Source organism: Halichoerus grypus, chromosome 5 (assembly GCF_964656455.1).
Source record: "Halichoerus grypus chromosome 5, mHalGry1.hap1.1, whole genome shotgun sequence".
Classification (NCBI taxonomy): domain Eukaryota; kingdom Metazoa; phylum Chordata; class Mammalia; order Carnivora; family Phocidae; genus Halichoerus; species Halichoerus grypus.
Window position 1 is genome coordinate 16,107,674 of NC_135716.1, and position 14,635 is coordinate 16,122,308.

Consider the following 14,635-nt stretch of genomic DNA (forward strand, 5'->3'; position numbering starts at 1 on the left):
TATATCCAGACACCAAATTACTAAATGATCTTCAAGATTAGTTATTAGTGATACCTACATTTTAACAAGTTTTTAAATCTTGAAAGAACATGTCCTTTATAATTTCATAACCACTAAAAATAACCAAAATGGAAATATTTGTTCCTGTTAAATCTTAGATTTCTTTTTCTTAAAACTGTTCTTTAGGAAATCAAGTTTAACTTTTATACTTGTACCTAATCCTTCTTTTTCTCAGTGAACTCCTGCTGGCTTTTATTTTTCCTGCTCCTTAAATGTGCGCATTCCCTCTTGGGTCCAAATACAGGGTTTTTTGTTTGTTTGTTTGTTTTCCCCTCTCTACATACTTTCCTACAGATTTCAGAAACATCATCCAAGTTCTTTTTCCTGTACATTACTGTATCTCTTACTACAGTCAACCCTTTTTATTCTTCAAATTACAAAAACATTCAGAAAACCAAAGCATGTTTTAAAAAAATGGAATAAGTACCCCTCACACTCCATATGTAACAAAGTACAGTGTGATGTGTGTGATGTGCATCCAGCATCATCTTTCTTTGTGCTCTGACAAATTTTGTGAGATCACAATAAACATTATTGCCCAAGGTTTCAATATGGAAAGGATATCCAAATATACACCTGATTCCACTTCTACGTTACAAGTGCAATACTCAAGATTTCTAAAACCTAACTGACTTCAAATAACTCTTGAGATTTCCAGTTTCAGTTAAAGGTACCATTATTCTCTTAATGGCACCTCCAGCCCCGAACCCTAAAACTTTGACAGTTATTTGCCAATTCTACTAACACCTGTTACTTCCCCCCTTTTCTCAGTGACACCAACCTGTTAGCCGGTCTCTAAAAACTCTTGTCCAAATCTATCTACAATCCCATCTAGCCACAAAGTGCCTTTCTGCATTTCTTTGCTCAAAAGCAGCAGCCCTTGAAATTACTATCAACAAAAATCTACATTCCTGTCCACTCACTCAAGGATTCAATGTGGTATTCCTTCCAACACACACCCCACCACTCCAGACTTTCTCCAACACACCCCCTTCTCTGCCATAACCGCAGCTGTGTTTACATTCTTCTCTTTGCCTGGTACGGTGAGCTTCCCAAATCCCTGACTGTTCAAATCCTACCCATCCAATAGACCAATTTTCTCTGATAGTTACTGATCTTTGAAATTACCAACAGAACTCAGTGAAATGCCCAATACTCATACACTACCTGATACTGTAGTTTGTAGTTATCTGAGGAGGTCATCTACCCTGTTATATAATGTATCCTTGTGATAGCAAGCAAGGATTCTACCTTGCACATTATGAATCCCAAAATATTCTGCAGAAAATAAATTATTTCATTGTTTATTGAAATAACTGGGGAAATGTTAATGTAGAATTCTGGATTCCCAGAATTCCCACATGGAAACTGAAACCAATGAAAAGCTAAGACAAAGCTGAGATACCAGAGCTTGGAGTACAGCAAAAGTGGCAAACCCCAAATTAAACATCATCTGTCCACCTTATTTCAGCACGTAATCAAGAAAAGACACTGCATATTACAATGGAGGCATTTTACAGTCTATTGCATATAAAAGCAAGGGCTAGTTCTTCTAAATGATGACTTTCCCCATGAACTTAAAATTCATCCTGTGCCAACCTGTCAGGTCATTTGTGAAAAGGAGAACAAAAGGACACAATCACCTGAAAGACACATGAGTCTCTGCATAAGAACCATCTGATTCCTGGAACAAATGGGCCACTAATAATCTCCCAAAGAGTTGACAGCTGGGAACAGGCCCTTTCAATAGAAAATAACTTTTTTTGGAGGTTTAGAAACATTTTCACATAAGGTAACAGGAAATGGAAGCCACTATATGTAATCTTGCTTTCTCTACATAGAAAAACAAAAGTCAGTATTTTTCCTGAGACAAAACTTAATCTCCTAAAACAAGTCAAAACAACACCCAAATAACTTCAGTTCTATTTTATGCCACGTATAAGGGGAAAGCCAAACAGGGACTGTAAAGTATTTTTGTCAACTTGCTATTCACAAAGGGGTAAATTAATCTTTACCTGTGAATATTCATGAACTCTGCTGTAATTTATAAACCAGTCCTTTTTATTCTAATAGTTTTCCTTGAAGCTTATTTTTACACACAAATGAAGGAATGATTTGATTTTTAGAAATATTTCTGTAGAAAAAGTGTATTTTGCTTCATGCAAATGTATCAAAGGGAAAAAAAGGGGAAGAGATGATAGACAATGTAGTGAGACTATACTCAAAGTCTGGATGTATCCTAGCAAGTAACAATAAGATACCACTCTTCTTGGGGCACCTGGGTGGCTCAGATGGTTAAGCTTCTGCCCAGCTCAGGTCATGATCTCCAGGTCCCGGGATTGAGCCCCACGTAGGGTTCCCTGCTCAGCAGGGAGTTTGCTTCTGCCTCTCCCCCTGCTCATGCCCTCTCTCTCTGTCTCAATTAAAAAAAAAAAAAATACCACTCTTCTCTTGATTAAAATTATACCCCAAGACATAATGATGAAACATTTCAAGAACAGTATAAAATTATTTTAATTCCTACCCAAAAGTTGCATGTATGTAAGGTGCTTACATTTTTCTTTTATATCATGTTCCTATTAATGGAATGTAGGAAAAGTCAGCTCTCATTTCACAGAAAAAGCCAACTTGCCAAGTAACAAGTCTCTCCAGTAACACTCCTCCAACACTTTAGGGAGTATTGCCAATAGCATCAAAGTTTGTTGCCTTTTCACAACTTCAGATATAAAACTCTTGGTATTTATCCTAAAGGCCTAAGAAAATTAAGCCCAGGGGTAGAGTTTCTCACTAGGATTTAAGAGTGATCCGAAGAAGCAATCAAGACTATATATAAATGCTACTTTATGAAGAAAAATCACCGTGGGACACTGGAGAATAGAAGTAACTGAAAGCACATCTCAGGGATCCAGTTCTCCAGTGATTAGAGTTTTACTGAAGTCTTCAGGGTAGGAAAACAGGCAAGGAGCAAAATCAATTCAGGAGCTTTGAAGATATATAGAACTCAATTCAGGAGAGAGTTCAGGAAGGACCTTTGCAATCTGACTATCAGAAACAAGCAAACAAAACAAACACTACCCAGGCACAGTGTACAACAAAGCATTTAACCCCTTTATGTGTAAAACACATTCATACCTTCTTTAACCTTGTCTGGAAACTTGGGACTAAAAATTAGAAGAAAATAAGACATTACATTTATAACTCTCCAGGTATCTTTAAGTACCTTTTAAACATGATCTAAAGAAAACTGTGGAAAAACATTTAAATGCCTAACAGAGTAAAGATGGAACAGCACAGAAATGTTATGATTACCTTAATCCAAAGGGAGCCCTCAGCAATGAAATGTAGACAAAGTAAATAAAATATCTTGAAATGTTAATCTATAGGTATACTTGATAAACCAGAGCATAAAGAAAATTTTGCTATCAAACTCTCATTTTGGGTTAAAAAGGGTATTCTAACTCTTTTATTAATCAGAACACTAAGTTTTTGCTTCTAAGATTTTTAACATGTTTTTATTAAAAAGAAATCTGAATATAATTTTTTAAAGTAAACCTTATAGGTATTAGAGGAAGAATAAAGTTTTTCATAAATATATTCATAAACACATTCTTTTTTGCTTTTTACCCAAAGGGGATCTCACTGTAAACGTGGAGATTTTTTTACCTTTTAAAAAAAAATGCATTTCTGATTACTTATCAAAGAAGGCGTCTTCCAATTTATTGACCATTCATGTTTCTTCCTCTCAATTCCCAATTTATCTTTTGTCCATTCATCTATGGAGTTGTTTTTCCTTCTTGAGTTGCAGACACTTAAAAATAATCTGACTACAAATTCTTTGTCAGTTACCTGTACTCCAAGTATCTTCTCCAGGTATGTGGCTGGTCTTTTCACGTTTTTGATTTTTTAGGTTTTTAATTTTAATGTTGTTGGATTTATCAATCTTTATTTATAAATTTACTTTCAAATATATGTATATGTATGTGTGTGTGTATGTGTTCTTTTTTGAGGGGTAGAGGGGCAGTGGGAAAGGGAGAGAGAGACTCTTAAGGAGGCTCCACACCCAGCACTGAGCCTGATGCAGGGCTCAATCTCAGAACCCGGAGATCATGACCTGAACCAAAATCAAGAGTCAGAGACTTAACAGACTGAGCTACCCAGGCGCCCTGACTTTCATATATTTTTAAAATGTATTTGTCAGAGAGAGAGCAGGAGATCGCACAAGCAGGGGGAGGGGCAGGCAGAGGGAGAAGCAGGCTCCCTGCTGAGCAAGGAGCCTGATGCAGGACTCCATCCCAGGACCCAGGGATCATGACCTGAGCTGAAGGAAGATGCTTAACTGAATGAGCTACCCAGGCATCCCGACTTTCATATATTTTTAAAGAATTTCTCCCTTACTCTAAGAAACAAAAACCTCTATATTCTCCTATATTTTCTTCTAAAAATTTTAAAGTTCTGCTTTTCACATTTAGGTATTAAGCCACTTAGAATTGTTTATATATTGGTAGTTAGGGATCCAGTATATTTTCCATACAACTAAATGACCATTACCTGAATAGTCTCTATTTACCTCCACGTATATACTTCAATTCTAATTCTGAAACACATCAAGTTTCTCTATATACATGGGTGCACTGTTTCTGGGCTTTCTATTCTGTGCTATTGGTCTATTGTCGATCTCAGTGATTCTTAACAAGGATCAGATTTTGCACCAACCCCACCTCCCTACCCCCACACCAGGCATCTGGTAATTTCTAAATATCTAGAGACATTTTTAGCAATCACAAAAGGGGGAAGAAGGGTGCTAATGGATATGCAATGGGTAAAAGACAAGGACACTGCTAAAAATCCTGCAATTCACAGAACAGCACCCTCCACCTCCCCAAGAATTACCCAGTCCAAAATGTCAATAGTGTTGAGAATTCCTAACCTGTCCCTATCTTTTCAAAATTACTACTGCTTCAATATTTTCTCACTTCAAAGGTTTTCTGAGTTCTTTCTACAGCACCAAAAATAACTCTCATTCTTTTAAAAAAAAATTATTGTATGTCTAAACCTAATAAAAGAACAGATTCCCTTTTAATAGATATTTAGATTAACTATTTTGTTATTACCAACAGTGCTGCAATGAAAATCCTTTCCCATAGTCTTTGAACAAGTACAACTATGTCTCTAGGTCAAATTCTTAGAATTGTGAGTCAAAAGGTGTGTGATGAATTTCAGTAGCTAGTGCCAAAAGCCTTTACACAGAAGTGACAGCACACCAAAACTGTAGAACTTTACTCATTTCCCCACACCTTTGACAAACTAGTTTTTATTTGAATGTTGAACTCTTCACCAATCTGATAACTGAAATTTTGTTCTGACTGCATTTCTTTCATTATAAATGAGGCTGAGTTATTTTTCTTTTGCATACTGACCATCTGCATTTCATTTATTGGGAACTGCTTATCCTGGACCCATTTTTCTCTGGGAGTATAAATTTTTCTTAAGGAGAGTAAAACTTTTATTCAATTTCATACAATGCGAATAGTATCCTCAGTTTGTCATTTTTAAGAGCTAAAAAAAAAAGTTTTGTCATAAGAAAGTTTTTCATTTTTATATATTCAGATTTATCGAATTTTCCCTTGTAATTTTGGGGTTTTGTGTGTTTAGAAAGGCCTTTCCACTTCAATGAATTATCATTACATGAGTAATACTATTAAAACAAACTCCTATGCTTGTATTTTCTGCCTTGGATTTAGATTTGTTAATTCAGCATTATGCTGCACTGGGTTGCGTTTCATTTAGCATTTAACACCTCCTAAGAATAGCTTAATATTCTTAAATACTCTATATATTGTGATTTGATTTTATTTGGATCTCTAAAATGAGATGCTTTATATTCTGATCTGCTGAAATTCTCATATGAGTTTGATACCAGAAGTGCAGTGATAGTACTTTTCTGTAGGGGAAGGGGAGTTAATTCTTTAGAGATGAGATATAAAATTGGTAATGCTTTTTAGAGAATAGATTTCCATTTTTACAATTTCATTTTAAAGAAAAAGGTGAGACTGACAAGTTTTGAGATTTAGATATAATAATACTGAGAGGTCTACAATTATTTAAAAAAAAAAATAACCAGGTGTAGAACAATTAATTTCAACTATCCTTTGGTATCTTTTACACACAAACCTGTCACTTTCAATAACAACAAGAGCTGCCTCATTAAATGGGCCTCAAATATTGAAGACATTTTTTATTCAGGGTGAATTTTTAGCAACAAAACCAGTTTTTAATAATTTTATCATTCTCGGGGCACCTGGGTGGTGTAGTCTGTTAAGCGTCTGATTCTTGGTTTCAGCTCAGGTCAAGATCTCAGGGTCGTGAGATCGAGCCCCATTGTCAGGCTCCGCACTCAGTGGGGAGTCTACTTGGGATTCTCTCCCTCTCCCACTTGTGCTCCCTCTCTAAAATAAATAAATAAATCTTAAAAAAAAAAAAAATTTTATCATTCTCACAAATGTGAAAATTTGGCAAACTACACTGGCATAATGTAAGGAGCAGTCCAGGTAATAGATCTGGAAAATATTTTGTATTTCTCACAAAGTGTGAACAAAAATTCTGGGAACAAAGCACCAAAATTACGCTGATGCCTTCTAAAGACCAAAATATCTGTACTGTCTTAATTGACGTATAGAAATATTTTTTTAGTTATCAAGCTTATTAAGAGCTAACACTTAGTAGCCTATACTAGTCCCAGGTACTATTCTGAGAACATCCTAACTCATTTATTATCCTTTAACACCTTATGACAGACCATTATTGCCCAACTTTAAAAATGTAAAGGTAAGCAAAGAGAGGTACAGAGCAGTTAAGTAACTCGCCTGAGGTCACATTCTACTTTAACTTGTCAAATACAAACTTCCATGATTTACTACAAAAATCAGCATGAATTACAAGGAAAATACCAAAATTACTGTTTAAAATACAAACTTCCATGATTTACTACAAAAATCAGCATGAATTACAAGGAAAATACCAAAATCCTTAGTGTTCTTAAACTACAAATGATTTACTTAAGGAACATACTCCCTTTTCCTTAAAGCTCCTCAGCCTAGCGCTCAACTCTGAGAGTACTGCATTAAAGCACCTGGTCACAAAGGGACTGTCAGAGGATACGCAGTCACAGGCCAAAAGAACATACAAGGCAGTGGCTACACTATTTGCCAATGAATACATGAATCCTCTCAAACACAGCTGTTTGGTTTTTTGGGTTTTTTTACCTTTTTTTTTTTTTTTTTTTTGCTCCATCATGACTTCCTCTCAAAACAGAAGCAAGGAAAGTCAGCCCCCCATCCCCTTTGTCTATATTATATTTGGTTAGTTTCCAAAGCAGCACTTGGGTTATCCCAAAATTGATAAAGTTCCCTAGAAGTCTGTTAGCTTCTGTTCTCTCTCTAGCAAGCTCTCTCCCATCCTGTGGAGTTAAGGAATAGAAATGATAATTTTTCTCCATTTCTCTCCATACCAAGAATTGGCATAGATCTTGCCTGCATGCATATATCATCAACAAATGTGGGTAGATATGGCGGGGAAAGAGGGTTGGCAGTTCATCAGGCTCAGCTGGAACCCCTAAGCAACTATACTGAGATAAGGAACTGCCTGTTAATTTATGATCATGATGAGTGGTTTCTAACTGGCAGAAATAAAATGCCTTCCCAACAGGGCCCCCTTATTAATTTTACTTTAACGTTATTTAACTGAAATCACTTTTACCCATGACTACCAGAATTAAGCAAAATACGTTAAGTATGAAAGATTAAAACTAGTGAATGCTTTCTTTTTAAGCTGAGGTATAACTGACACATAACATTATGTAGAACATAATGATTCCATATTTGTATAGGCTGTGAAATCATACAGCTCCACTTTTGCCACAAATAATGAGGGCATTACACTTTTGCAGTGATAAGTAGGAATGACTGGAATTAAATAGCTTGTGCGTTACTGAGAAATCTTGTGCTAAAGAACATCACTTTCACATCTGTTAAAGATCTAGCATATGATCATTACTATATCATTCTGTATCTGGATAGCAGCTGAAAGTGAACCACACTTGATGTCAGAAGATTTTTAAGCCTAGGCTCTGCCACCACTTAATTGCTGTATATCAAAAGCAAAACACACTAAACCTCTATGCCCCTCGGTCTCCTCATTTAAAAAAATGAGAATGACACAATCCACCTCTGAGGGACGTTTATGCTTTACAAAAGTAAAGTACCAAACAAAATATTATTTATTGCTAATAACAAAACTCAACATTTTGGCGGGGGGGGGGGGGGAGGCGGGCGGGAGATAAAGAAGCAACAGATGGCTCCTAATTCAGAAAGGCTTGGTTAAGGATCTCATCATCAACCCTTCCTCAGCAAACTTCAAAAATCACAAGCCTACTAAAAACTGATCACAAGAATTACCTCATCAACAAAATTTGCCAAGTTTCAATTACTTTAAAGAATTCTTTTATGCATAAATGCTTCTCACTCTGGTAATGCAAGTGAAGATGGGGAGTGAAACATAAGATATTTTTAACACTCCATTCATATACAACAAAGACACTGATTTTTAGAAGTATCTTTTGGAAAAGTCTCATGACTTTCTAGCCACGTTTTTATAGCCATTTTCAATACCTCTCTATTCATGGAAAATTTTAGGACTCGTTACAAGCATCGCCGTCTTCATGAGCATTTTTAGTAATGGTTTCAAGGTCTGACATTCAAAACCCTGTCTCTTTCTTTTGGATGTCATTTACCGCAGACACTTCACGATCATGTGGACTCCGTGGATACAGAAGTGACAACATACGAGTACTCTGCATTTTGGAAAGGGGGAAACTGAGGCCCAGGCTTTGGCACTACAAGTCCAAGGTCACACGGCGAGACCGGGGCAAACAGTTGCTATTTTTCTAAGGCTGTCGCATAAGACGCGGCAAGCCAGCACTCATTCCCCAAGGGAAACAGCAGGCAAAGAGCCGCATGCTCACACATCCATGCTTTCTCCCCACCCTCGGGTGCAAAAATGAAAGAGAGGGCTGACTCTTTAGGAGGACCGCTCCGCTGTCAACTCTGAGGTAAGTGTCATCTCTTCCCCCCTTCCCAACCTGCAAAGACGCCCCTATTGGCGAAGAAACTGGTTCTCAAACACACATACACACACTATCCACAGCTTGCGCACCGTGCCCGCTCCCTAAAGCACGTTTCGGCCCTCAAAGCCATCCCGGGACCCAAGCTACCCCGTTCCCCTTACCAAGGAGCCGGAGGAAGATCTGGAGCCCGATGCAGAACCGGCTTTGGCTGGAATCGTAGTAGGAGTTGAAGATGGCGTCGATGATGTAGAGGCAGGGCACCCGGAGCGCCACCTCGAGCGCCGCCCAGACCTGCTGATGGGCCATCCGCACCTGCTGCTGCGGGGGCCCCACCGCCGCCATGAGCCGCTGCCACACCGGGGCTGGGCGAGCCGGGCAGGGCCGCGCGGGGCAGGGCCCGGGACCGCGGCCAGGGGCGGGGGCTAAGGCGGGCGACTCCGCCCCCGCCCTCCCTCCTCTGCTCTCTTACGGCCCGCCCCGCCGCCCGCTCGCCTCTCTCGAGCTGGAGCAGGCGGCGGAGGCAGCGGCGGCGGTTCCCGGGAGGCCTCTGGGTGTCGGTGTTTCCGGTCGGCTAAGGTCTGGCTCCTCCTCCCTCCAACACCTCCCCCGCCCGCGGAGCCACCATCTTGACCTCGCCCGCCTGCCTCTGCCGTTGCTGCTGTTTGGAGGCCAGGGGCCTGCGCCCGCGGTCACGCGAGACCGCGGAGCCCGCGCCGCTGATTGCATCATAATCCGGCGCTGGGGGCGCTCCCCAAACGTCATCGCGCACGGCGTAGCAATCGTCTCGCAGTGTTGCTATGGTTTCCGCCCACCTTCGCGGCTTTGGCCAGACCGCATAGCGCAGGCGCTTTCCGGCAGCCGCGCCCTCTTGACTGAGTGGCTTCTTCACAGGAGGCGATGTCAGCGTCGGTTGGGCTAGGGACTCCCTGCTTCCGTGGGCGGGAATTATTAGCTGTTTTATTATAGTCCATTAAACATCCCATAAACGTGGTTCAGAGCTGCTTGGGAGGAAGAAAGCAAAGGACGCCGCCCGCCAGACCTACCCCCACTCCACGCGGAGGCAGGATCTGGGAGAGGGCAAACATTCCAGGGAAAGTATCTGCGAGGCCGCCTGGGGTCCTGCTGGAGCGTCGCTAAGCGCGCTTTCTGCAGCGGCCGCACTACGTGGCACTGGGCTAGGTGTGGTAGTCGCTGCCAAGAAAAGCATCGCTCTCATCTCTTTGCACATCACCTTTCCTACCTTCTACCCGATTGGACAGAACTGAGGACGCTCATCGGCCGCATTTTGCTAATGTTAAGGGCCACTGTGATTTAAGGGCAAGAACCCAAGCCTCTTTGTTTCTAGTCTTTGAGGTAAGCGCATCCAGGAAATCCCTTCTTTCCTCCTCCGGGAAGAAGCCATAATTAAGTTTTTGTAGGGGATCGGAGTATGCCACCCCAAAATACGCCACTTTGACATAAGGATTATTTTGAGCGGAAGGTAGTTGAGAAACAACAGCAGAAGCTTAAAAAAAAATTTAAGATCCCTGCCTGCCCTCCTCACTGCCACCATTTGTCTAAAAAGCAGGGCATAAATTTCCATTTGTAAAGGTGTCTCCCTCTCCCTTACCAAGAAGAGGGCAACACTTAGACTCTCAATCACCCACAAACCTTACTAAAGGACGCCTTATCTTCCATTAGTTTCCCCCATATGTTTACTTTACCACAAGTTAGCCATCCCTGAAAGCCTAAACCCCTTTTTCTTCTGTCACTTCTCTACAAAATTATTTTTTTTGTTTGTTTGTTTGTTTATTTTTTGCTTTACTTTACTAACCCAGCCATCTTAAGGGAGATAAAACAGGAAGAAAAGAACCTGACTCATCTGGGCTCCTAGCCCAAACTGCTCTGCTCTCCACTCGTATCAGGGATCTACATGGGTGATTATCCTCTATTAGTTAAAACTGTTAGTTAAAAGCCCTCCAAGAGGGGAGAATTTTAAAACTCCCAACACCCCTTTCTCTGGGTGGAGTTAGGTGTGGTCCGATGATTGACTCACACCCAAACTCCTTACTCCAGTCTCCTGTTTTTCACCTTTTGTTGTTATTCCCCACTAATAATGACTGGCACCATACATTTTATTTCAGTCTTTGCCATCAGCCTTCTTTGGGAGGTGTTACCTGTTTTAGAGAGGAGGAAATTGGGGCTTAGATAGGTTATCAAAATCACAAAATATGTGTATAAGTAGTAAGCTGGTGTGGCCGTAGCTAGTAAGAGTCAAACTTGGGATTAGAACCCAGGACTATCTGAAGCTCAGAACTTCAGGCATCTTTGATTCCTTCCTCTTCTCACCCACAGCCAGTCTGCTACCACATTGTATCCCTTCTTTCCTCACAGTCTCTTGTACCTGTCTCCTTTCTATTCTTTGTATTGTCACTGCCACTATCCTAACCCAAGATCCTACTGTAGCTTGCCTGATTAACTGCAATATCCTCATTATGATTATTATGATCACCACTTTTCCTAATCTAGTCTGTTTACCTCTGCCAGGTTAATTTTCCCAAATTGCACATCTGGGGGATAAACTTGTGGTTCTGACAAAATTCCCAAAGGAAAGCAAACTTGATGAGAGGACTATTAAGGTTTATACAGAAAACCTCAGAGATGTAAATTAGCTTCTCAACTCACCTGTTATTCTGCCTTGATTGCAATTTAAAGCAAAAAAGAGACAAGCTGTTACAGAGAAAAGAGTCTACAAGGATTCATCTTAAGGAGTGTGGTAGAGAAGGCAGGCGAGTACCATTATAGTATGATCATGCAAAATGGAGAATAAAATAGTTCATGGGTTTCCCTCCAATTTTTATTCAAAAAGTTGAATGTAGTAAATAGTAAATAAAAATCTTGAAAAAATGCTTCAGCCCTTATTGTTTTAATGGTTTCTCATCTTAATTTGATGCACAAATTTTATTACTATAGAATTTTTTTTTTTAAGATTTTATTTTTTTATTTGACAGAGACAGAGATAGCGAGAGCAGGAACACAAGCAGCGGGAGTGGGAGAGGGAGAGCAGGCTTCCCGCCGAGGAGGGAGCCCGATGTGGGACTCGATCCCAGGACCCTGGGATCATGACCTGAGCCGAAGGCAGACGCTTAACAACTGAGCCACCCAGGCGCCCTAGTATAGAATTTTTCTAAAGATTTTATTTATTTGACAGAGAGCAGGAGCGATAGAGTACTAGCGGGGGTGGGGGGCAGGGGGTGATGGGGCGCAGAGGGTGAGGGAGAAGACTCCCCACTGAGCAGGGAGCCTGAGATGGGGCTTGATCTCAGGACCCTGGGACCACAACCGGAGCTGAATGCAAATGCTTACCCAACCATCAGTGTAAGAATTTCTAATTCAAACTAAATCTCATTTGGGCCAAGAACTCTCAGCAGTGCTGGTATGGTCGTTCTTATCTTACATGACTTCAAGTACATCCCTTTAAACTCTGGATCTGACTTTCCCTATCTATAAAACGACGGTTTAATAAGATCCCGGCAAAGTACTTTAAAATACTATCTTAAAACTAAATGTATATTACTGCAGTGGTTTTTAGAAAGCTTAGGAATTTAAAAAATAAAACAAGCTCTCAGAAGATTTTACCTACGCCAGGGATGCACTCTTCTGCTTTACATTTGGCATCCCTTAAGTCTATATTCTAAGTTCAGTTTCATCATGTCTGAGCTTCTCCAGTTGCCTGCTTACGTGTTTTGTTTTTTTGTTTTGTTTTGTTTCTTAGAGAGAGAAAGAGAGGGGCAGAGGGAGAGGGAGAGAGAGAATCTTAAACAGGCTACATGCCCAGCATGGAGGCCTGATGTGGGGCTCGAACCCACGACCCTGATGTCATGACCTGAGCCAAAATCAAGGGTTGGACGCTTAACTGACTGAGCCACCCAGGCGTCCCTGCCTGCGTACATTTTATGGGTCCAGTTAAGTTAGGAGAAATAATCACCTGCAAGTAAAGATGAAGGGATGCCCTTCCTATACTACCAAAAAATATCCTGTACTACCAAAAAGTTGAGGACTACAATACCACTTAGTAGATGCTATGATTGGAACAGAGGAACAATGGGGGAACATCTCAGAGGAATAGTTTTTTATTTTTTTTAATTTATTTTAAAGATTTTATTTATTTGACAGAGACACAGCGAGAGAGGGAACACAAGCGGGGGGTGGGGGAGAGGGAGAAGCAGGCTTCCCGTGGAGTAGGGAGCCCCATGCAGGGCTTGACCCCAGGACCCTGGGATCATGACCTGAGCCGAAGGCAGACGCTTAACGACTGAGCCACCCAGGCGCCCCTCAGAGGAATAGTTTTTTTACAAAAGGAACTTACTAGCTATGTTTGCTTAGCTTTGCAAGAGGTTTTCTCAGTTTTGTATCAGGAAATGTCTGTGTTAGTCATCTTCTCAACAGAAGCTAAGTTCCTAAAAAGCATAATCCCTCCATAGAACCCACCACAATGAAAAAAAAAATGCTTTCATAGAAATAGCTGCAATTTAATAGTGAATTTAATCTTTGTTTGGTTTCTACGTTGACTTGAACGTTGCACAACTCAGGTATGTATTTATATTGAATCCACTCAGCAGTGTGGAGGGTGTGTGTGTATTCACGCAGACACACTCCATATACATAAATTGCCTGTGTTTAAAAATAACAATCTGTTCATTTGGCTTTAATGGCTGAGTGCCTTTTAGTCATTCTAAAAAGCCTTTGGAAGTAGGATGTGTAAAAGCTCATTTGCATTTTCTGTTGATCTTTGCATTTGCCAAGTCTTTGTTCCAAACAGCAGCAAATGATTCTGGGCTATCTTAAGCAAAAAAGGAATTTATTAGAGGGTTATTTTCATTATTTTTCAAATTTCAAGAGTGATATGCAATTGGTCGAGCTTACTGGACCATGTATCTTCCCCTAGCTGTACCAGAGAGCAGATACACGCAGCTTCCTTAGAGGGAGACAGCAGTAGGAAACAGGTACTTAGAACCACCCACTCCACCTCTCCCCACCAATGTATTATGTATTTACTTCAAAAGGAAGATGGGGATGCTGGTAGGAAGGGTAGGCACTGATAGCCCAAAAAGGGATAAATATGTTCCATAACTTTTTCTCAGACCTTGGGAATTACTTAAAAAATAATTTCTGGCCTGAAATTACTTTATAGTTTTTCTCATTTCATTAAAGTAAATTTCAGATGGGGCGCCTGGGTGGCTCAGTCGTTAAGCGTCTGCCTTCGGCTTAGGTCATGATCCCAGGGTCCTGGGATTGAGCCCCGCATCGGGCTCCCTGCTCAGCCAGAAGCCTGCTTCTCCCTCTCCCACTCTCCCTGCTTGTGTTCCCTCTCTCACTGTGTCTCTCTCTGACAAATAAATAAAATCTTTAAAAAAAAAAAATTTCAGATATGTCCATCAAATTTCAGCTACTAGTTGAGTCTTCTGGTTTTGT

General features: G+C 40.5%; 1 protein-coding gene across 11 annotated transcripts in view; it reads right to left on the minus strand.

Moving 5' to 3' along the window:
- The window catches only part of RNF139 (ring finger protein 139), a 55,195-nt gene extending 45,318 nt beyond the window's left edge, over positions 1-9,877 (minus strand). For 3 of the 11 annotated variants that reach the window (XR_013447699.1, XM_078072033.1, XM_078072034.1), the window contains exon 1: positions 9,343-9,874. Coding sequence is in view for 7 of the 11 variants with exons in the window: in XM_078072033.1 (XP_077928159.1) it covers positions 9,343-9,523 (181 nt within the window). In the remaining 4 variants the exon portion in view is untranslated. Of the gene's footprint in view, positions 1-9,342 lie in introns of all 11 variants that reach the window. The other 8 variants (XR_013447701.1, XR_013447700.1, XM_078072037.1 and 5 more) reach the window with 6 other exon arrangements.
- Between the last annotated feature and the right edge of the window lie 4,758 nt (positions 9,878-14,635).